General features: G+C 38.3%; 1 protein-coding gene across 1 annotated transcript in view; it reads right to left on the reverse strand.

Annotated features, from left to right (window-relative positions):
- The window catches only part of iqsec3a (IQ motif and Sec7 domain ArfGEF 3a), a 135,259-nt gene that overhangs the window by 18,257 nt on the left and 91,505 nt on the right, over positions 1-25,497 (reverse strand). The window contains exons 5-8 of the mRNA XM_085376657.1: positions 16,063-16,224; positions 10,075-10,197; positions 5,480-5,646; positions 1,713-1,852 (exon numbers count right to left, since the gene is read on the reverse strand). Of these exons, the coding sequence (XP_085232783.1) occupies positions 1,713-1,852; positions 5,480-5,646; positions 10,075-10,197; positions 16,063-16,224 (592 nt within the window). The remainder of the gene's footprint in view (positions 1-1,712; positions 1,853-5,479; positions 5,647-10,074; positions 10,198-16,062; positions 16,225-25,497) is intronic.

Consider the following 25,497-nt stretch of genomic DNA (forward strand, 5'->3'; position numbering starts at 1 on the left):
ATCTATAGACAGTACATTGTGTCTATTTCATGCTTTGCCTCTTCAAAATGTGAAACGGACACACATGCAGAAGTTGCATAACTGCATGCAGAAGTTGCATTACCACCAGGGGGAGATAATAAAGGCAAAAAACATATGCAGTGCCTTCCAGGGTCCTCAGTGATCAGAAACAATTTAACTAAGTGGCTAATATATATATACACACATGTAAATTTGTTAATAATGTCTGTTTAAATGCTTTCTTCTGATTATTTTCATGTTGGCTTGAAATTAAATATTTCCCTCTGCTTTTACTACAGCTTACTGCAACTTCTGCATTTGTGTCCTTTTAACAATTCAATAAAAAGTGTATAATGACATGGTGGACCAGCATGATATCTGGTTGCCTTTAAACATACAACACCAAAATGGAGATGTTTGGCCATAATGCATATCACCATGTCTGGTGAAAACTAAACACAGAATATCAGCACAAACACCTCAAACCAACTGACTAGCACTCTCTTTATTATAGATCATTTTCAGACCTGGTGAGGACATTTTTATTTTATTTTATACTTATATGCATAAAGAATTGAAAAAGGGTGTATTTTATTTTTGCCATGACTGTACTAATGCAACATGGTAACATTGAGCAGGTCAAATCTTTACAACTTTACTCCTCACAGTAGCATGCTAACTTTTGCTAATACAAGTGATTACAAAGCAGAGCTTGGGAACTACATCTGCAGGTTCTTAGTTTCGCTGCCACCCTTTTTGACTGGACAGCAGCTCCAGAAATATGTCTGATAAATTTCATGAGGCATGCTACAATATTTCAGTTGGGACTAAACTGCTAAACCAAACTGCTAGCATGCCCAATGCTATGTCGAGACTTCACTTGGAATAAACTGAACCTGAATTTACTTTTGAAGGAATATCTCAAGTTAACTCTAGTATTTGGGTGCAATGTTTGAAGTGTTGAATAACCAAGCATACATGAGGAAAAATCTGTCTGTCTTGTCTACATTTCATTAAAAAATAAGACAGGGAGGCCTTCAGCTTTGATCGGATTCAAACAGAAGTCTCTTTATTGTTGCAGCTTTTAAAAAAAAAAAACCTTCCAGTGTTACAAGCCAGCACAGACAGTACATTCCTATATGAATCAGTGTAATTAGTCAGTTATAAAGCTAAAGACTGCCTTTCTGTCTGCCAGGTCTACTGCCTTCAGACGTGTTCAGTCTGAAACAGACAAAACTGTACCAAGTGTCTCTGAAGTTGAGTTTTAACTAAAGAACCTCCAGAGTTATGTTCAAATACATATTTCAGTTCATGTGCAATGAGGTTGCATTAAAGTCTTTTAACCTTAAACTGTTAAAAAATGAGTCTAATGATAGCGGTGGTTAATGATGTATCTAGCTCGCGTAATGACCTGAGGTAATGATTGAGCTGCTGATGAGACATTTAATGACTAATAAATGTGCTCTGTTAAAGCCACTAAGGCTAGGTGATAGTGATAAGAGCTTGACTAATGAGCGAGTGACTTGGCATGGAGTTAACAAGTGTGTCTTTCTGTGTGCGTACGCAGTCATATTCACATTTGGCAATCAGTTCAGTGACTACATTATGTGTCATTTTTGTGTAAAGTCACTCATCTTTGAGAGAATTAATCCAACTAAAAAAAAAAACAGAATCTATAGCAAGCGTTCTCAGATATATTAGTGTGTCCTTACTGTTTTCATGCCTACGATGGACTGCTCAACCTTGGAAACGTAGGTGACATGGTCTTCGTTGGAGCGCAGCTCTCTCTGTTGTATTCTTTCATAGATTCCCACCACCATGTCTCTGGGGATATCTGCTCCATCATCCACACCTAAGACAGGAAGAGGCTGATTACTCATAAATACACACACGCTTTACAACACGGTTGCTTTACAGGATATGGAGTCATTGCTTTTTTTTTAACAGTGGCAGATGAACAAAAAGTGTGTCTACGCTGGCATAAATATAAATAGCAAAAAATGCAACTACTTTGTGTGCATGCTACATTTCTTTGTTCTGCTTCTTCATTTGATTTGTGCAAAAATTGGAAAAATGAATAGCGCTTCCTCGCTCTGTCCCCTCATGTGTCCTTCTGACGCTTTCTTTTTTCCTTTCATCGTCTCCATTAAGTAATGACAGAAAGCCCCGTGAAAGGAGATTAATTGGCAAGCGAAAGGTTAAGACCCAGCCTCATCTCTTGGAAGATTTTCTGTCTGGAACACAGTGCAGTTCAAGGCCGTGACATTTTGGAGCAGGTAAAGCTGCATGTCATTAGGCTGAAAGGTTGCCCTCGAGATGCTCCCCATTATATCGATACAGCTGCACCGCACTGTGTGGTACATTGAACCTTCAATGGGGCAGGATGTGTTTGGAGAAAATGAAGCTGCCACAAGTGACGGCGGTGTCAGTGAGGCACCCGGGGACACCGCTGAGACATCACTGCACATAATGGAGTCAGGGGGAGAGAAAGAGATGACCAGAGGGAAAAGTGCGTAAACTGTCACATTAATAAGCAGCATTTTTTTTGCTGTTAATTGTCTCGTGTTCTCTCTTTTTCTTTGCCACTTTTTAGGATTTTAAATAGTGTTTTTAGCCTTGCTAGCAGCAACCACTTTGAGCCAATCCGGAGTAGCTCAATAACAATTAAATTGATTGAAATGACATTATGTGTACTTTTTTTAATAGTAGTTTTTTTTTTTAAAATGCACTTTAAAAAAATAAAGCCAAGGTGGACGTAGCTTAGACCTGCTTTCTATGCAAAGGCTACCAGATGGTGATAGTTATGACAGTGAAATTACTTTTGGTCATATAAATGTCTATGGGAAAACAGCTATCTGACTTGATCACTATATGATCATCATGACACATAAACCCAGCATTAAAGTGTTTAAATGCTGAGTTTATGTGTCATGATGATCAAAAAATGTAATTCTGTTTTGTAAATCTTGGTCACACTATGTCTTAAAATGGAAGGTTTTCTGTGGTATAAAACCACATGTTCAATGGCTAACGACTTGTCAGACTTTTTACGGTTTATCATCATCATGAAGATGTCAGCATTCTGTTAACACAGCCTTAGAGAGGTGCAAGTATGTAGACTCATACCCGACCCAGACTCCAGGAGTACAGGACAGGAAGTTATTAGTGTTTTTCTGCAAGAGAAAGCAATGCACCACTTTGTAAATAGAGACCGTAGGACAACAACAAACGCTAAATGATTCGGAATGACAAAATACTTTGGTTAATGTGGTTAACAGGGTATGAACATTCTTCAACGAGAACTGAAGGTGAGATTTTCAGTGTTAATCATCTCTGTCAATAGAAATGTGCTAGCTAACCTCAAGGGCTAGAGTGTTTACAGTTGCTTAGCAACTGTAAACACCATAAGCTGATCCAGACAAACCAGTACACATTAGAGGCACTTGTTGTTGTTTTGTGGCCACTATTACCCTAAGCCTCTAATTTCTTTCTTTCTCTCTTTTCTTTGTGAAGAGTGCTCACGTAATCATAATTTTAATCACCCAGAATTAAATATCAGATATGTCACAGATGAGTCAGTGAACAGTTTAGGAGGCTTAAATGAGTGATTCTTATATCAGATATCCTGGGACGAACATCAGTACTGACCACAGTCCTGAACTAAATTTCTCTCCTGAAATTCCTTTAGTCCGAGTCTGACATTACTCATGTTTCCCTTGCAACTCTTTATCTTGTTTTGTGCTCATCATCCTCAAGCTTAAATCTGGCTTTTCATGAGGTGTACTGATTAATGCCAGCCCTCTACAAGAACTTAAGGGAAATGCATGTGCTCTAAAAATACGAGGCCATCCACCAAAAAAAAGAGAAAACAGAAAAGAATCCAATAACTAAGATGTTACAGTTTTTCAGTGAGTTGAGTCACTAGATTAATTAGGCGGGTGTATATTGTGTTGCCCTGTTGTGGATTGCTTTAACACTGACAGTCCGTTTTAATTGAGATAATGAATGTTCTATAGTTCTTCATTAGTATTGGTTTCTGGTCCATAATTGCTTTTCACCTTAGCCAATTAGCTGAGTGAACTGCATGTTTTCTTCCATCAATATGTTTGACAGACACAGTGGAAGAGAAAAGAGGAGGAACATAATATAAACAAGTAAAGACAGATGAATAAACAGACAGCGTAATACTGTGACTGAAATCAAAACAAAACAGAAGAATGGATAGGGAGACAAAGAAAAAAACGAGCAGAAGACAAATAGAGCGGCCAAGAGAGAGTGGCGTATCTTAATTTGCATGAGATGTTGAAATTGATTTTCCAACTTAATTTAATTGTGAGGAACAGTCTGGATGAATCTATTAAAGTTGTTCTGCATCGACCTCGGCAATCTCTGATTGATTGCACAGAGTGAGAGCAAAACTATGACGCTCATGTCTCTTTCTCAGCGCTTGCCGAATGAGCATCTGTCTGCATACTGGAGACGAGATTTACAGGTGCTTTCTGTCGGTGCCGCTCTGAGTGACTGTGTAAAGCGAATCAGGCAGGAAGAGAAATGTAACCTAATCTTTATCCCCTGAATTTATGCAGGGAGGTTTGATTGAAACTGTTGGACACTCAGTTCTTCTGAGTCATGTGGGATTGGCTCCACAACAGGAATCTGTACCAGAAGTTACTGGTGAGGCAGAGGATTTAGCAGCTTTCTCATCTAGAGAAATACAAACTTTGCGTGAAAAAAAAAATCTCCTTCTGACTGTTTTAATTTTAGGCCGCATGTAACTCAACTTATGGGATGTTGCTTGTCTCATTCAATGCCCTTGCTCGATAGGCTATATTATATAACGCATAGTGCAACACATAACACAGCATAGATTATAGATTACTGTTCTAGATCTGCACACCCTGCTTGCACTGCATTAGACACCCTTTTATCTTTGGAACTGCCTTAATTCTTCATGGCATTGATTCAACAAGGTGATGGAAACATTTCTCAAGCAACTGCTGCATGTATGGAGGATTAAATCTGCCAAATTCAAAGCAGAAATAAAAAATATGATATAAAAGAATAATAAAATAGTCAAAGTATAAGATGGCAAATTAAAGAAGATTAAAACAAAAGCAATACACACAGTATATTCATAAACTGTACTAACGACATAAAGCTAAAAAGAAAACCAGTGCTTTTTAGTCAACTTTCTTTTTGTGGCCATTATCCTGAGTCTGAAGGAAATTCTTCCTTGTTCCTCCTTGCAAAGACATCAGGTTGGACACAGAAAGCTGAGTATTAGATTTACAACGAGGCCACATTGTCAACTATGCAACTCAAAAACCACCATTCCTCTTCTCAAGCGACCTAAAACATTCACCTACCGGCTTGAGCTGATTATGTCAGGTAATTAATGTCATTATAACTCCCTTAATGCTCATCTTCAGATGCAAGCTGTGCCGTAATGCGACCTCAACGTGACCTTGATGTCCCTTACCTCGTAAATTCCTTATGAAGTCCTCCAACAGCATCTTCCGGTCGGGCTTAATATTCGGGCTGTACATGTCGGTGTTGAGCAGAATGATGGCAAAGGCCAGGATGAAGATGGTGTCTGGATTGTGAAATTGCTGCACCACATCCGGGTTGCACATGCAGTACCGCTGACTGTGGGTGTAAAAGAAAAGGGAAAAACAGGGACAGAAAACAGTAAAACATTACATGTTTTATGTAAGATAGTATAGAATGGGAGTAAAATGAATAAAGTTGGGGGTAAGGATGGTTTATCCATGTAGGAATGACACAGGGTGGGACAGGAAATAGGACCTATATAAATATACACAGGAGACACTTTTTAAAACACTGCATGCTATTAAAAATACAACATTAGCATAAGAGTGTCACACTGAAATGAGAGTTATGGCTTTAATTTTGCCGGTGGCTTCACATGAAGCTGTAAGCTGCCCCTCAGCACCAGTGCGTTGGTGAGGTTGTGTGAGCTCTGCTAAAACTCATTTCTCCCACTGGAATGAATACTTATATGGGTCATGCATCACACTAGAAACTGAGGGTGATGTTGCTGACAAAAACAAAGGATTTGACCTTCTTTTTAAGTGTTTCATCCTCTCTGTTACTTGCACTAAGCACCCCAAAATCCTGAAAAGTCAAGTCCTATTCTGCAGTTAATCACTGTCTGACGTTTGCGGGCTTAGTTGGATGAATTTTTTGCAGGTTGTCATTGTGCAGAAGAGAAAATACTTGAATACTGAAATGTGAAATCCCTTACCTAGGCACCTTTTCTGCAAGCAAAGGCTCAGTTTGATTTACTTTCCTAAGTATAAGAAGTGTTGTGCTGGAGTGTAGATTTGTAGATGCCTACACATACATTATATGTGTCTTCCTAGAAGCCTAGAAGGTGGTGTGGTGCAAGAATAACTTCATGGTTAGGTGATGAATAATAGAAAAGAACATCCAACATGTATATGGAAGGCATATATAGATTAGAAAAAGAAGGTGTGTGTAGACCTTGTGGGCTTTCTGTTGAAATATATATATATATATATATATATATATATATATATATATATATATATATATATATATATATATATATATATATATATATATATATATATATATACAGTAATCATGAATTAATCACCCCTGCTACAGAGCATTTTTAAGTAAAGATCACCTTTTCTGTGCTCTTTAACCCCAATAAATTGTCGAACTGCAATCAGCATTATTCTACAACATAGTTGATAACTGTGTGTGTACAAAGAGTCTGCTAGAACAGTTTGCATTCTGGGAGTAATTTTTAAGGTAGTTAATCCTCCCCTACTTACCCACGTTCTATATAGGCGTGCATGCATGTAGCTTCACGCTTTCTGTGCCAGTTTTGAATGTGCTTTCTAGGGCTCAGTCTCAATGATTACACATGTGCATGTCTAGATATATGTTTGAGTGCCTTAAATGAAATGTTTTGCGTATTTGTGGCATCCCGCATACTGTATTTGCTTTAGTGTGATAATCACAGGGCACACAGATGCTCATTCACATCTCACTGTCTGAAAACCATGACTTGTCAGCAACCAATAATTACACCCTTGTCTGTGAATCCTAATGTTGCACCATGCAGTGAGAAAAACCTCAATTTATGTCGCTTTCTGAGTATGTTGTTACTCTTCACAGATAGGCATGGAAAAATGACTAAGTAAAAAACGAAAATGAGAGGGTAAAATGACATATGATGCTTCTCGCTGAATTGATTTGTCAGTTTTTGGCAATTTAGCTTTTCTTTCAAATTGCCCTGAATGGTGTAATACATCATCATGCGCTCCTTGGGTGGATTTTAGTGCGAAATTATATAAGATGCATGGTCTTCATCGATGAAGACTGTAATATACAGAGCAGATACATAACACAGTGATTACATAGTGAGTAAATATATACAGATATCACACTGTAATACAGGAAGGAAAACATAAACTGAATATATCTGCAGCATTTGGAGATGATTCATATTTGCTCATTCATTAGTACCCTGACACAGCAGATACTGAGGCTACTGGGTGTTTTTCACTTTTTCCCCTCGCTGTTTTTCACTGCTGCTTCAAATCCCCTTCACTTACTTTTGAGACTTCTCTCTTTCTGTGTGTGTGTGTGTGTGTGTGTGTGTGTGTGTGTGTGTGTGTGTGTGCGCGCGTGTTTGGAGGCATTTCAAAGCCTGGGAGCGAGGGAAGGCAGGCACAGAGAGGCAGTGGCGGTTATGCAACGCTGGATATTTATAAACCATCCTCCCTCCTTCCTTTTTCTCCCCTTCTTCCCTTCCTTTTCTAGTCTCTGTCTCCTTAGCCCCTCCTCCCTCCTACTCTCTCCTGCTCCTGATAGCACGCAGAGCAAGCCTGATGTCCAAACATTAGCAGTGCCAACCTCCCTGCCCACTGCTTATGACAATGCAGCCATGTTTCTTCCTATTGGGAACCTTGACAATTGTGGCAGGTGGTTGTTACTCAAGAGGGGCGATGGCAAACAGTTAGCATTAACACACAGAGCCACAGCTGCACCGCAAATTGTCACCCTGTTGCAAATTGTGGCCACAAATTATACATTGCCTCGCTATTCAGATGGAGGAGTGGATTGTCAATTTTTTAGTTCAGCCACACAGAAGGGAAAGAGTAAAATGTGTTATAATCTTCATGTTCAATTAATGTTCATGTATGGCAATCCAAGACTACTCCGCTTTGTGTGTGCCTGTCTCTTTGCATGCATGAATATAAAAGTTCTCTGACTGAACTGTTATATACTTGTTTTTCTGTCCCCTCTTAACCTTGCTTCTCACCCAAAAAAAGACAACAAATTCACATCTTTGCTTTTCTGTATGGTACTTTCTTTAAGAATATTTCACGATCAAAACACTTGTAAACTGCATGAACTGCATCTTAAAGCATTACAACAACAAGTCTGGCCCTGAAGTAATTTCTTGAGTGATGGTATATAATTTGTTTTTGTTTTTTTAAGCTTGTTCTAGTCACACCTAAAGTTACATTTCAGTGGGGAAAAAATGTTGCCAAATGAGGAAAACATAACATTCAAGATGATAAATATTCATATCCTGCTCTTTTGTTGCCTTTATTCTCTCTTTACAACAATGTTTATGAACATAAATAAATATATTAGCCATACATAACTAAAGCTCTCTGTTTTTTGCTTGCTTCTTCAGTAAGAATTGGAAGTTCATTCATTCCCTAGTGACTCTTTCCCTTCCTACACCTGTTTAGCCATCAGTTTTTATCTGCATGACCATGAAACTTCTCCTTGAATTCAGCAGGTTCATTATTAGGTTGTTATCCTGATTTTGTCAATCAGCATTGGTAGTAAGTAGCTAATGGACTTTAGTCCAGTTAGCTGGATAATAAACACTGTTTCTAGTTGAATTTTTAATATGAAGGGTGACTTACATTTAAACATGATCAAAAGTTTTGACTGCTACATACATAATTGTGCACCAAAATACTGTGACCGAACCCACATGTAAGAGGCAAAATCATCCAGGAAAGTCAGCAGAACATGAGTGAAAATGCAGCCAATATCCAAAGAAAGACCTTCAGAAAAATTGCTTAAAAAAATATTAGAGGCAAAATATAAAGAAATATGGGGTGATGGCTCAAGATTTTTCCACAGAACTCTATTCAGCCTGCATGACTTTTTAGAGCTTAAAAGTCAGTTTTCTTTTCTTTTCTTTCCTTTTTGTTATTTATGTTTTAAAAAAATAATAATAATAATAAATAAATAGAAAACCTTAAAAATCATTCCAAAAATCCTTCTTTATCATAGAAGAAAAATATGGTTGCATAGTGTAGTAGTCACATTAACTGGACATTTTAAGTTTTGCAGCTTACACTAGAGTTGATACATACATCTTTAACTATACTTTTAGTCTTGTACTTTTGCTTTTGGAGATGTTACAAAATAGCATCCTAACTTAAATACATGACTATGGCTAGATACCTGAATGAGGAGATGTTTAGGGTGCAGTGAATGGAGTTTTAAAGCAAGACGACACAACTTCAGCTATTTCAGTTAATCATGTCATTGTGACATCACTCACACTTCAATTCTTTCAATATCTTTGATTTTCTTTGAGATATATGTATAAATGAAATATCAGATTCTTTGATAACATGTCAAGCCTATTTTCCCCAAATTCCCAGACTCTCCTGTTACTTAGCCTAAAATTGTGTACTTTGTGGAAGCTGAAGTGACAGTTTCTTCTACTACTTTTAAATTCTGATTCAATTTTAAGGAGCTATTGCACAACTACAATTCCATTTTTTTGTTCTATTATTCATGCCCTCCTCTATTCCCCTGACCACACCGACTTATGGATATTGTAGTGTTTATCTTAGTCTGCAATGCCAAGATGATAGATGAGGTATGAAACAAACTTGATAATAATTACATGTAAAACCAGCAGCCGTAACTCTGTGGAAACAGAAGCTGGTGTGCTCCCAATTTAATGGGCATACCGACTGATAAACATTTTCTTAAAAAAAAACAACAACTTATGTTAAAGGCTAGCTGTACTGTAAGTACCTGAAGGCCTCGATGAGACGTTCCACCTTCTGGGCTTCCCCCTGGACACGAATGTGGGCCTGAAACTTCCTCAGCGCTTCGTCCAGCTCCATGCCTGAGAAATCCATCTCATCCACCACACAACTGTGAAGCACAGAGAGGCAGCGATGAGATAAGCAAAGAGCATAGGAGATAGGAAAATATATTACAATTTATAGCCAAATTCACTAGAGGTTGAGTAGAGGTTGCCCCTTCACTGGTGGGCTGGATGAACGTGTGGATGAACACCCAAGATAAAGGATGCAAAACTCTCACTCATCTGCTTCCCAGTCACAGCACTACTTTGCTTACTGCAGGTATTAGCCACGCACGGACACCAGGGATAAGACTGGGCCCAGCTATCTTCTCGTGCCACAGCTGCCAAGACACACATATACACACACATATGCACACAATGCCTCAGAGCAGAAAATCCTCCTATTACCTGACAACCCAAACTTAATTACTTTAATTAAAAAAGCAAAATATCCTGTCCAATGAGTTCACGGGAGATAAATACAAGAAGGGCAATTTGAAGGTGAAATGAGGTTTGAAGTGGAAGGTGACTTTGGAAATACCATGGGGCAGGGTTAAAGTTTTCCTAGCTGTGATGTTAGGTTGCCTATTGAGGTACAATTATAATTATTTATCCTGCCCATACCAATTCAAGATTAACTAATTAATTAACTCACACTTAGTGGTTGTAGTGTAGTAGTAGTAGGGATTAAATGCTTTAAAGAGAAAAGATAGCGTTGATAGTAAAATCGTCAATAAATAAAATAAGTAGCGGGGTCATGACATTATCCTTTGCCTCTGATCTTTTCTACTTGCAGTACTGCGGGAAATAGGGAGATGCACAGACACACTCTACATTATGATGGATTACTGTGAACAAAGGGAGTTAATGAGGTGAGTACTTGACTGTGACACATGCTGCTCCAGCAGAAAAGCATCAGATAGCTGAGTCTTCAGTCCTGCCATACACATACAGTATAACACACAGCACTGCAGAGAACAGCAAATTCTGCTCACACCGACAACATCACTTCAGTTCTTGATGTCCAGGCTTTGGGGAGGCCAATCCACGGCTCATAGCGTTCCCCTTTGCGTGCGTGCGTGCGTGCGTGCATGCGTGTAGTTTTTTCTAACCATGTATGCTTTTACTGCAGTGGCAGTGTGTTTGCGATCATTGTCATGCTGGAAAATGAAGCTGTCGCCAATCAAATGTTAACATTTGTTTTGATAAGACCCATAACACCAATGGATTTACAAGTCAGTGTTAAGTGGTTTAACCAAAAAAACAGCATTCCTACGGAAAAGGTTGGGTAGAAGAAATGGACTGAAAATGGGTTAAAAAGCAGCCAGTCTACAAAGTAAGACAGTTTTCAGTAAACCTGGAGAACTATTTCTAAAGACTACCTTAAAAATGATAAGTCTGGCTCCTTGTAAGCAACATACACAGAAACAATTGCACAGTATTGTGCAAAAGCATTACTAACTGATTTACTGTACATCTCTATCACTACTTACAGCAACACTGCTATCAACTTTATTAATATTAATTCCAATTATTAATTGCAGTAAATCTTGAAATAATTCTGCCAGTCAGCTCATTAGAGCTACTAATAGTGTGTAATGATGTAGAAATTCAAGCCGTACAAGATAAAGAAAAGTTTGTTCTTCTTGTTGACTAACAAGAGAAGCTAGTTTTTTTTAGCAGTGTTGCTTCATGCTCCTGTAAAGCACAGAAATAAAGCCCTGGTGTCCTCCCAGGGTGCACCATAACCAACCAAGTGTAAATGAACATAAACAGTGAGTGACATCAAAACTTAAGTGATCTCAGGCGAGAGTCTCCAGGTCAAAAGTGTATTTGTGTCCCCTTTGGGCATTTGAACAGAGACTTAGCTGGCTGGTCAAAAGGCTCCAGGATGCTTTGTGACTTCAGTAATTACTTTACTGATGAATTTCGGGACTCAGTCGCTAGTTTCAGATCAAATCAAGATTTAAACTAAAGCAGGGTATGTTTTACTCTTCAGTTGACAGTTTGGTTTCACTCAGGTAACTTCTCGCTTGTCACATCTAGTTTCAAAAAACCAAGACAAATTTGTTCAGCCTGAAGCCTAACAATGAATCTTGGGTGAAACTTAGCTAAGCCTATCATTTATATACAGTTAATCAGTTGAATGTTAAGCATGATTAAAACATTGTTTCTGTTCCTTTTTCAGCAAATAGAAAGAAGCTGTTACAGCCAAAAAGTTGCTATTTTTTCATATATGATGCACTTTTAAGTTATTTCAGACTGTACACAACTGCATTTCCATGGTTACAATGTTGGTTACATCTTTCAGTCTTTCCTTCTGCTTAAATGTACAGCTAAGCAAATAGAATGCATGGTTTTAGAGAGTGCACAGCACAGATTTTTTTCTGACCTTCATTGCTCAATGCTGCATTAATAGAGATAAGTGTAATTATTAATTGCACTAACTAACAGACAGGTCAAATTGTGCATATTGTCAACAAATTATAGCACTTAGAGAAAAATTAAAGGCTCATAAAAGTTAAGCTCATACTATGTGCAGTGAGCCTGGATTGATCGTCTTCTTTATCAACTCGTCGACTGTCAGACCACCCTGATCGCCCTCTTCATGACTCACTTCCTCGCTCCACCACCTCTCTCTCCCTTCTTCCCTGGCTGTCACTCCTTGTTTATGTAATGTCAGACGAGATGCTCTTTAGCCTAAGTACATCAGCCCTCTCCTCCCCTCTTACATCTCTCCCCATACACTCTGGCATAATTACACATCTGCATGGGAAAACACACGCACACATAAAACACAAACACAAACACACACTATCGTTGACTCGCTTGCAGTGCCTCGGAGAGAAATAGACACATCTGTCTGCAGAACGCCACTTAAACTGTACTTTATGTTTACAAAGCTGCGATGGCAGGTATGCATACAAATACATATGAAAATAAAAAGACATAAAAGGCCAGATGGAGCCATATTTTAAGAAGCCAATGAGTAGATGACAGGCTGAAAACAAGATCTCATTTTTCATGCTAAACAAGTACACCGTGTTATCAGTAAATGAGTCCTTGGTGTGTCCATTTTCTGGCACCCAAATCTATAACCACAAATTGACTTAATTGTCTTGAGACACTTTAACTATTGTTGTTTATGCACCAAGAAATGTGAAGGGAATGAGACTTAGTTTGCTTTATGAGGAGAGGAGGGAGATACCATAACCACATATTGATGCAAGGCTAGGTCACATGCACATACTTGAAAAGTCACATGCTTGCAGACACGTGCACACACGCACGCACGCACGCACACACACACACACACACACACACACACACACACACACGCACACAGACTCACATATCCACACCGACTCATTCAGGCTCAGTAAATCACCATGAGTGATTTTCACATTAGACTGCTATCCCTCACCCGCTCTCCTGTGACTGCACACTTTATCAAAAGTGCTCTCGCACACTTTTCACTCTATCACGGTCCTCTTCAACATCACTTTCACCCCGAGTGTTGCTGTTTGAGTGCTGCAGGGAAAATATATATATATACCAATATCACCTGCGCTGAGAATATATCTGTGGTGTGAATTTGAGCTTGAAGCCTTAAGAGCATATTCCTGTTAATAAAATGTCTTTGAAACCATGACGGTATCCGTTTGAGGAAATATGGATATTAGATGAGCATGAGCTGGAATGAACAACTTGGTAGAGTGCTATGGAGTGTTTGTCTGACCTTGCAAAGACTAAGCCCGTTCTTGGTTTTGTAACTTGTACAAAAAGGTGGGAGATAAAAAGAAAGATCTTCACAACCTCATTGAGCTGATATGCAAATTTAGACATAATTGGTGAAGCACAGAATTTAACAGAGTAGAGGCAATTAGTGAGATAAAGCAAGGAAGGTGTTGAAAGATGGAAATAGCTGAAAACGAGGACGGGAGAGGGATCTTTGTACTTTAAAAGCAAATAAAAGGCAATAAAGTTAATGACCTGGAATTAATCTTGCAGGGGGAAGTGAGTTTTGTGTGTGTGTGTGTGTGTGTGTGTGTGTGTGTGTGTGTGTGTACACGTGTGTGTGTGTGTGTGTGTGTGTGTGTGCGCATATGAAGTTCTTGTTCTCTAAACCCCAAAGTTCATGTGTTTGTTTGTTTTTTTCTTCACTTATCTCATGTATCTATATTGTCTTGCACATAACACTTGTTTTTGAAAAGCATTCATAACCAAAATGCAAATCCATTCAGCTTCCAAATGAGTTTTAGTGGACTGTGAGGTTCTTGAGAGGTTCTTGAGATGAATATACCTGTACACAAAGACCAAGAAATGTCTACATCAAATATTAACGTCAGATGAAAAGAGTCATTTTTCCGATCTTAAAAACAATCGCATGATGGCTTCTGTAACTCTCGAGGAGCTCTGTCAGGACTGGAAAAGCGTCTTCCTGTTATCACAATTATCTGGGCTCGGATTTAAAAAGATGTTATTGATGCCATACAGCTGGAGTTTTAGGATCCTGCATTTTGAAGTGAACCACACAGTGGGAACTCAGATATTTAAAGATATCTAAAAGCCTGATTTTGCTCTCAGGATGATCAGACTAAAGACGCTGCTGTGGTGCACCATGGGAAGTGACCACATGAACCTTCCAGATGAGTAATAAACCACTAGGATATCCTGGTATTAGTTTTTGGTTTAATTTCAGCTATCCTATCGAAATCAAATTGATAGTTTTGTATTATTTAAATAGAATCTAATTATTGGGAAAATGTTAAAAGAGCTACTTTTGGTCTCAGCAGCGAGCCATGTTTTATCTCACTGACAGCCATGGAAAGCTGCCAAGTCGGCACCACAGAGATGGAAAGACTCGGTACACAAACCTGTGCTATGGCCTACATGCAGTGCAAAGACTTTCTGCTGTTAGCAGTTATTATGAAAAGTGGAGACTACACAGAATTAAACTACAGTGATGCTACCTTTACATACACTTTAATGTGTTGCAGCTGACCAGCTAATGAATGCAGCTGTCTTTGCTAGTGATGAAAGCAGTCACAAGGAGTTTTTTTTTTCTTATTTCACCTAGTGGCTAGTGATCAAATTACACAGTCTCTATGTGCCTAACATGCAAACTCCACACAAGGACCCTACCTGAGTTTGAGCCCATGACTCTGGCACTATTACAAACTACTGTATTATCAGTCCATAGATTTCATAAGGAGTCAGCCAAAATGTTTTCACGTAGCATACAAGTAGCTATGGAGAGGAGTGAGCAAGAAACCAAACACTCGAGTCAGACGCAGCCTCTCAATATGCCCAACACGTATCAGTACCAAACACACACACACAGATAAAGCAGTGCCTTATCTCCCACACTTCAGTACATCTACCCTATGTCCTGAATGGAAATGGAAGTTTATGAAATCTCAAAAGTAATATTTATGTTATCAGATCACAGATAAACTGTTCCTTGTTTTTCACTTCTGCTCTATATTAACAACAGTTTTAACATGAATGTGATAAAGATGAGTAAAATGTTATTAGGCCAGGAAAATGTTACTTTTGCTTCATGTCAACCTCCTTTAATTTCTGTAGTAGTTATTGCCCTACAAGTCAACCTACATTTACGAGCTTTACGAAAATCAGACAAGAGCTCATTTTTGAATTTTGGATCTTAGCACTTCAATTTGAGCTTATTTCAGATGTGTTTATGACAATGGAAACTATAATGAAATGACCGCAAAAAAAATCACACATAAGTGGATAGTGAAGTTATAATTTAGGCTTCACAATTGAGTTTTAGAGAATAATAAGACCCCAAGCTAGAGCTGTGCACAGCTTGTACCTAATAAGGCTTCATGAAAAAGGATAGATTACTGGGAAAAGATCCCCCCAAATGATTTGGGGAATCAATATCTGCAGTCCTGTGGGCTACTCACTCTAGGACATCTCTGTTGAAGGGCTTCTTGCTGTTGCCGAGGAACTCTCCAATCATTTGTCGACTCAGGCCCTTTCGCTGTAGCAGAAAGTGGGCAACACCGATGGGCGTGTCTGGGATGAAGCCTCTTGAGATCAGGAACTGAAGGCCCTTGTCAGGGTTACTGAGACAAAAAGGAAAGGGGAAACGTCAGTGAACTAAAGTGAGTTAGTGGTGTGACTTGCATGATGTAGAGTGTAGATATAAACCTTCCAGTGGCCACACTCTACATCTATATTTACAGTCACACTGCATAACTCTTGTGCTATCTGTCAGTGAACTCCTTTCACAACAGAAAACAACAACAGCAACCACTGCGCTGCCAACTTACAGCACATGCTAAATCTGCAAGTCTGGATGAAGATTTGGATCATGTAATAAGGCCAACTTGGTTCTTCTCGCAACAGAAAAGCCTTTTTTCCACCCTGTAGCAGAAAGATAATGGGTGCAGTCACACCATTCTCCAGCTCTGACACACTGCTGTGGAGATAAATCTGGCTATGTGAGACTAGCAGTGGTTTGATGCTGTGCAGCTGCAATATTATTTCTCGAAAAATTGGTGAAATTCATTCAGCTGTGACAGATGATTTTTTCTGTATCATATTGAACCAAAATTAGCAGAATTAAAAAGTCATTTTGTTCAGAACAGCGGTTAGAGACATCGCATATGCCAGTGTGACAGAAATAGGAACAAAAATAACAAAGGTAATCCTTTGTAGCAAAAGTTGTAGGAAGTGTTCAACAAGGATGCTATTTTTTGGTTATCTTTTAATTAGTCGAATAATAACTGGGCTAGAATTTATATCCACAATATATACTGTAAGTATTTCTTTGCAAAGATGAGGATTTTGGTCTGACAATCTATAGTTTCTGGGTTCTTACAGTGAACACCTACAGAGTGTTAGTGTAAATAAACATACAAAAGGCTGTGTATAGTTACTCCCCTGCTGAATTACAACTTTAATTAACAACTACAACACAACACTCTGCTAAATTTAGAGGATATAACAAGAATCACAACTGCCGCCTTAGGAAGCAACTTTAAATCCACACATATACACAGATATAAAATATAGCTCTACCATAGAATTTATTTCACCATGAGAGAAAAAACCCCCTCAAACTTTGACTTTTGCTTACATTTTTCATTCAAATGTGATACAATTTTGATGAATTCATCAGTAAAACCAGACTGGCAATGTTCAAAACGATGCCCTTGTCCACTCATTTGTCACTAGCTTTATAGCAGACACATTTTTTTCAGTATTGAAGTATGCTGTATGAAAAGTAAAGTTTTTAGAGCTATTATACACTTTGTGAATGGCTATTAGTTAATGCTAAGAAACTATGAATTGATTCCAAATTCGTTAGATCACATCAGTGAGGCAGTTAGTATCTAACTTGTTGATGTAATTTATGTGCTCACTAAATGGTCTTATTTCGTTGTTTTTGTGTTTTGTTAGGTTGAAAAATGAAAACAAGGTCAATCACTCCAAAGAACATACTTTGGAACATTAAAACAGCATGTTAATGAGCCATTTCTGGTGGACAATAAATAAGGCTTTTTGTAACAGTGTAACTGGTAATAAAAAAAGTATCTATCCTAGGTCGCTTACTGTGTACAGCAACTAAAACCTAATCACAAAGCTGTTTCTGTAGACATCAGCAACTTAGTGATTCATATTTCTGGTCAATTTTACAAGTGTCTCCTCCTCAAGGTGGCATTTCTGAAAATTTTGCCTATTCTGTTGGTTCGTTTTTTAAAGCATTTTAGTTTTTAGGAATAATTTTAGATCACATCTTAAATTTGAGAAGCATTTAAAGAAGATTTCTAAGACGGTCGAGGCTAATCTGAATTGTTTTAAGTTAATTCGGCACTATATACCCACTTCAGCAGCTCAGTTATTTATGCATTCCATGATATTCTCTCATTTTTCATATTGTATGACAGTTTGGACCCAAGCAGCACCATCTACAATTCAGTCTGTGGTATCCTTATATAACCAATCTTTAAAAATAATGGATAAAAAAAAATCTGTTCGGTGGCATCACTGTCACATTTAAAGAAATATAATCTACTTAGTTTTAAGAGTTTTAATCATTTGTGCTTTCTTAAATTAGTCTTTAAATGTATAAATAGGATGGCCCCAGAGTGTCTTAATAGATATATCCAGAGACAAGATAGTAATCGTATTACTAGGAGCATGGTGAACAGCAACTGCAAGATATCATATCGCAGATCTACATTTAGTCAGTCAGCTTTTTCCATAAAGGCTTGCCATCTGTGGAACACACTTCCAACCGAAATCAAATTGATTACAGACATCAGATCCTTTAAATTGAAGGTTAAAGTTCGGTTAAAGGGAAATCAGAGATGTAGTCATTTTAACTAAAGATTTTTAATCGTACTTTAATTCATTGTCTATTAACTGTAATTGTATCTATGATGTAATTTGGTTTTATGAAAATGTATGTTTTATTGTAAAACTTATCTATTTTGATTGTAAGCCCAATAAGGGACAATTGTTGAAAATTAGCAATAGCTATAAACTTATGTGCGTTACATCAGTTTCATGTTTTGTACTTGGATTATGTTAAACTGCACTGTCCCTTTTAAATAAATAAATTCAAATTCAACTCGAATCTGAATAGTGGGATTTAAAAAGCACACATGCTCAAAGATTTTGCGTCTGTAGCCTTATTTAAACTAGTGCGACTAGTATGCTAGTTTATGGTGGCTAATCTCAAAAAATGTTAACAAGGTTTGCAAAGTTAAATTAGAACTGGGTTTAAACAGACATCACTGCAATACTTTGTCAACTGTATGCTCTACATTTCCTCTGATACAGTATAGTTTAGATATAGATTGTATATAAAGGAACTTCTATACTGATAATTCTGTGGTTTTAGCATTGACTTTATATCCAAGTATCATGGGATCAAGTTTATTTATTTTCACTTTATTTTTACACCAGCAGCTGGTTTAGTCTTAATACTCTGTTGCTCACATATAGCAGCTGCTACTGGCATGGCCATCTGTTACCAAATAAATACTGAAGTATTTTTTAACAGCACTTGTTGGATCACATGTATACTTTGTATTAGTTGTTGGCTAACATGAATTTTTCTTTAATGTACAGTCATTACATTACAGGATACATATTCAAATATAGCCCAAGTTCTAAAATGAATACAACCTCAGAACACATGACCTATGATAACACATGATGTGTAATTATCTATTTAATAAAAAGTACTATAAGCCAAAGAAGCAGTGTGTGAAAAACACAGTTTAACTTATGATTCATCAGCTTTTAGAGCCACCTTTAGGAGCAACACCTTTAAAGAAATGTTTTCTGTATGACTTCATCAGGTTCTCAGATCATTGTAGACTTTTGGCCAACTCATTTTACTTCATTGAGATTTGTGGTCATTCATTTATGTAGGGCTCTCTCAAAAATTAGCTCTCATTTCAATCAGGTTGACTTCTGGGCTTTGACTTGGCCATTGCAACACTATGATACTTTTCTTTTTCAGCTATTCTGTTATAGATTTTCTTCTGGGATTTGGATCATTTGATTGGTGCATGATTACATTATGGACAAACATCTTCACTTCGGTCTCCAGAAGTCTTGAGGTTGGTTCAGATGCAACTTTTACAAACCCAACAATACTTGTTCAGTCTTTTTTAATTTGTACAGTAATGAACATTAACATTTAACATGCTAATGCCTGTAGAATCTAAGATGAAGCTCTTGGATTTTCTTTGCAGTTTCTTTGAACATTGCAAGGTCTGACCTTGGGGTGATTTGCTAATACATGTGCTCCTGGGGGACTGGTCTTGAATGTTTTCCACTTATGAATAATCTTTCTCATTGCAGACTGATGGACTTCAGATTGTTTGGAAATTGTGTTATAGCCCTTTGCAGATAGATGGACAGCAGTAGCTGCTTCTTTAAGATTGCAGCATTATGTTAAAACATACCTGAATGCTCCAGACCAGCAAACCTCCAAAACTTCTGCTTTTATAGAGGTGCTCACACTTGCTAATTATCAATTATTAGCATTTGATTAGCAGCACCTATCTTCTTAGTGGCTTAGTGTTTGTTGTATTTGTATTTAACCTGGTAAGGACTATTTTTACAATTTTTTTTTATTATATCTTGATAGGTAAAATGTTCTTATAATGTGTTTACTCCTTTTCTTAGTTCGCAGTGCTTCATTCTGGTACCTAATGTGTTCAGCTGGTGACTGGTGGTAATTCTTTTAACTCTTTGAAGCATGTAGGTATAAAGTCACTGTTACAGGACGAACACATGGTTACCTCACTATATTGCTCTTTACATATTCCAGAAGAGGGATATAATTCATCAGGCTAACGTATGTAAATGAATGCCAGTATCCCTTGGATACAGAGACAAAAACTCATTTGGGACTGTATGTGTTTAATGCATGAGTAGTGCATGGAAACATTTATTTTACTGAGTGATGAGGTGCACTCACATGCTCATGCATCAGAAAATTGTCGAAATATCTCAGCGGACCTATGAATCATTGTTTTCAAAAGAGAGTACATCTCCCTGTCCAGCATTCGTTCAGGAGATTCAAGAGCTTTCAGTTGACTACATGGCCAAAGTTATATATGAATACAGGAGTAATATCTTAACTATTTATAACCATATAGCTGCTCCGGGGAGGCTGCTGCATTATGGTCACAGCTGTCCCACTCCAGTCTTCATACAGTGTTTAAACTACAGTCTTTACATAAGAGAGTGTGTACCAGAGCTAATGGGTTTAGTGAGGCAAGGGCATGACAGAGGGGAGGATAAAGGGCAGAATAGAAAGAGAAGACTGGAAGAGGACCAGACTGAGCAGATGTGCGGGAATGGGAGGGTGAGGACAAAGAGTGAGCACGATGAGCGCAGACTGGACTGCCTGAAAGCATCTGCTGCAACAGCCTCGGCACACTCTCAGCGTCTCAACCTCTCAGCTGAAGGTGCTGTCTCGCCAAATGGATTTGGCAGATATCACTCATTTGATGTTTGCCCAACAACAGATGGATCCCACATGGCGATTATTACTCGTAATCAGAAAAAGATAGGGGGGGGGGGGGGGGGACTGCAAAATCATGCAGGAAGTGTAAGATTTGGATTAGCAGTGCAGAATAAGCCTGCACACATCAACTTGTCCAAAGAGCAGTTTTATTCAAAAAGAAATATTAAAGAATCTTTGCAAGCACTATGCTTTTGGTCAAGGGTTTTGCTGCACAGGTAAACTCATTAAGTTTAGATCGTGAAAGCACTGTTGATTCACTCTTGCTTTTTCATCCTTTCATCATGCTGTGGAGTGTTTTGCAATTTATTTTCTTTTCCAGAATGTTCCCTTATCAAATCTGAGCCTTAAGAGCAAAGATGCTATTTTTTTTTAAGATTATATGGGTCAGTATTTTATTTGAGGATTTTTGCAAGATGGTGCCGGATGTTATTCACAGCTAAGAACAGAAACCGTTTTCTTACAAAGTTTAGGTGTGACAAAAAAAAAAAAAACTGTAAAAGAAGAGCAAGAGCACAACATACACACAGCAAATTGACCCACACCCGTGTAAAGCATGGGGAAGGGAAGAGTAAGTGCCAGACAGGACCCAGATGTCATGCTAAAACAACAACTTCTAAATATAGTGCTACATTCCCAGGCGTCTTTCCCCCTTGCCTCCTCAGAGCAGACATAGTTTTTATTTATTTTTATTTATTTTTTTATTTTTATTTTGCAACATCTCGGTGTAGTACGACCTCGCCATAAATACACCTCTCCCTTACCACCTTGATACCCTCTTTTATTGGCCCTCTATTTTATTGCTAATGGACAGATGTGCAGTCAAAACTGTGTTTTATGGGCCCTACAAGAGCTTAAGTGTCAGCACTGCATGTTGCCTATTTCTCCAGATGCACAGATTTCTGTTCCATTACTAACCAGTGACAGGTTGATGGCCGGTTAGCACCCCTGTGCATTTCTCTGAGTGGAAACACGATTGTGTGTTGTACCTGTAAACGCTTCAAAACCCCAAATCATTAACAAGGACCCACTGTTGCACCAAACTGCTCGTGTCCATCAAGCATGCTTTTGCAGAGCTTTTGCAGTCACATGCCTGCTTTTACCGTCCTTAGGTTGGTTGGTTGTTAAAGCACAAGTTTGCTACTTTTTACAACATATACACACACAGATGACACGTTGTGTTTATTTATCTATTTAAGAGAAAGCATTTGATAGCACTTGTTACAAAGCATTTTTTGTTCTAATGAAATAGGTTCACAGTTTTTTTAAAAAGCAGTATGGCCTGTCTTATTCTCTAAATATTGGGAGCAAATGAGGGTAAAAGGTGTTGGGTTCTGTGAGAAATTAAAACTGCTTCCTCTGTTTGACCATCTGGATTTCAGCGTTTGTAATCATGTGCTGGGTCATTTAGCACTGAGGGTAGAATGTTAATACAGGAAAGGTTTGTGTATGCCCAAGTAAACAAACAAGACCCCCCCTTGTGGAGTCCTCGCCTACTGATTGGCAGAAACCCTCTTGTGGAATTGCTGTGTTAATTAGCCTTGCTTGATATGTCTGTCTCACATGCTCACTCTTCACATCACTGATAAATCTCACATGTCGCCATTTCTTCAATTTGAAAAGCAGTTACGGGTCTCCATTTTTATGCAAGCTGGGCCTCCTCTGAGGTCCAATCAATACTTTCACTACACCAGAATGTATGCGCGGGGAAAAGTGAAATAAGGACATGTCTAACTGAGCCGTATTAAGCTGAGAAGTCATGCATCCAAAAGAGAAATCTACTCAGGAATCTGTCATTAATGTCACACATCCTCCTGTCTCCTCTTTGCACATTTCCCTGTTGAAGACTTTCTACCAGCTCCCTTGTGTGATGGCAGTGTCCTTGGCACACACTCTCCTCACATAATGGAGTCATTGTCATTCCAGCCACACACAAGGTGGAAACTTTATCAAGTGGTCTTTCTCTCAAGCTTTTCCCTGCGCTACCTTTTTGTGTCTCTTTCAGTTCCTCTCTGTTGCTTTTGCACTACATTTCCATCACTCACTTGTCTTGCCTTTTTATTCTAGTATGCACACATACAAACACACACACGCACGCATGCACGCATGCATGCATGCACACACCAATGTTTGGAATTTCCTCTGTTTAATTTACTTTCTACACCAACACTTCTTGCTCCCCTTGGAAAGGTGATGCATTGACCCCCCGCTGCAAGACAAACACAGACCAGTGCACACTCACTGTTTACACTACCCAGTTGGATGCATATTTGTAAGCCTTTTCTGTCTGCATGATCAAGCAATACCTAAAGTTTTAGCCCAAAGCAAACAGCCCTATTTAAGATGCAAAGGATACAACAGCAAAGGTATTAGAAGGATACGAACTGGTGGAACTAATAAGCCACAAGCCAGATTTCCCTGCCTCTCCCTACCTTTTTTTTTTTTTTTGCTCCTAATTCATCATTCTATCTCTCTCTTTCCTCTCAGCCAATTTATTAAAAGTCAGCTTATCTTTCGAGGTGTTTGATCAAAAGACGATGACTGAAAGGCTACACAAGCTGCGCTCAAAAGTCACAGAGGCTTGTAATCAAACTGGGGGCTGCCATTAAACACTCAGTATCTCAACTGAGCAAACAGATAAATCCTACATCCAGTCTTTTTTCTGCCACTCCACATGCATGTCAGACTAAAACTATCAAAGCAGACATGTTTGAAAAACTGGATTAAATGTAAGTAGCATATCCTACATTCAAAGCCCACCTGTATTGTAACTGGATCTAGCAGGAACACTTTCTACACATAAATAACAGCTTGCCTTATTCACCTGGAATTATATCTATATTGGATTAATCTGCATAATTTATTTGCCAGTGCAGGAAGTGTCAAAGAGGCAATGGGTGGCTGCCATGTTGCATTTTAATGCTAAGAAGACTAAAGGTTGGATTCTTTTGTCACCTGTTTTTAAAATAATGTCGGCCAAAGTCTTCCAGACGCTTTCTCGGGTGTTTTAGTTGCTTAATTCAAGGTACCACACATAGATATTAATAGAAAGGATTTTAAAAACATTGGCACTGGCATTAGAAATGTGTTTACACAGAATGGGTTCCGGGTTTCCACTGAATCAAGCAAAATTGTAGCTCAGGAAAAATAGTTTTTCAGAGGCTTTTAATGTTAATAGTCAGGTGGATTTTCTCATCATAAAAAATGGTCATCAAATTTGGATATATATTGATGTATTAGTTTTAACAGAAACATAATAGAAAGTTGTAAAACAAAAAAAACTAAAACAATTTTAGTTGCAAAGCCATAGCTACATCTAAATCATTTTCACAATGCATTGTTGTCTTGCTCTCTTTACATTGGAGCAATGTCATCCTAAAAGACACTAGTCACTATAGAAAAATTTCAAATACATAATAAAGGTGATCACTCACCTCTAAGTAGACTAGCACTACCTCTTGACCCTTTTACTATGAGTGTCAGGTAATTGGGTTTTTCCTTTAATTTGTCACCAATCACAATATTAATGTGTTCATGTGATGTCTGCTGTTAATCAAAAAGTCAAAGATAAAACTAAATAGTATCGAAATACTAAATAGTATCATTTGTAGCATCGTTTTTTGCTTTCTAAATTTTGGATATTTCCCACATTGGTATTCCTTCTGTGCTCACTCTTCACTAAGAGCACAGCTCGTTCCGTCTCTTGTTTTCATCGTCTCATTCCAGCATTGAGTCAAAGTTAATCGGCTTTATTGTGCACATTTATGGCGCTGCAGAGCTTGGCATTATAAGAAAAAAGATAATGTGTGTTTATGAGCTCCAATCTCGCAAATATGTGTGACATGGCCTAACTGGATGAATATCCTCACAAAATCTCACACCCAAGGGAGGAGAGTGTATTTTCCTTCAGTGCAAGATATTTTGGAAAGCGTGTAGAGCTTCTACAGAAATGGCTGAGGTGGCAGAGAGAAAAATCCAATCCTGCTCGGGCTGAAATGTTAACAAATTTTTCATCCCAGTTCCCAAGGTACTGGTTCACACAATGCTGAAGGAACTTTTAATTACATTCGCAACTCGCAGAAGAATGACTAATGAGAATTTTAGGCTTTGTGGATCGCTGCCATTATTTTGGGGGATTCATCCTTCATGCATTCCAACTAACTGTTACCCAGCAACTCAATCAGCGGTTGAGCTGAGCTTGCTACACGAGTCCAGTTCATTTATTAGAATATGTGGGGTGTTTAGGCCCTTTAGGGTATGCTCTGGGTGAAAGGCTAATAGAGCATATGGTAAATTTCTCTATTTATTAATGCCTTCCAAGTCTGCTGTTGGGTACTTAGCACAC

Source organism: Diplotaxodon limnothrissa, linkage group LG17 (assembly GCF_057381915.1).
Source record: "Diplotaxodon limnothrissa isolate DT_005_m linkage group LG17, D_limnothrissa_male_GT1.1, whole genome shotgun sequence".
Taxonomy (NCBI): Eukaryota; Metazoa; Chordata; class Actinopteri; order Cichliformes; family Cichlidae; genus Diplotaxodon; species Diplotaxodon limnothrissa.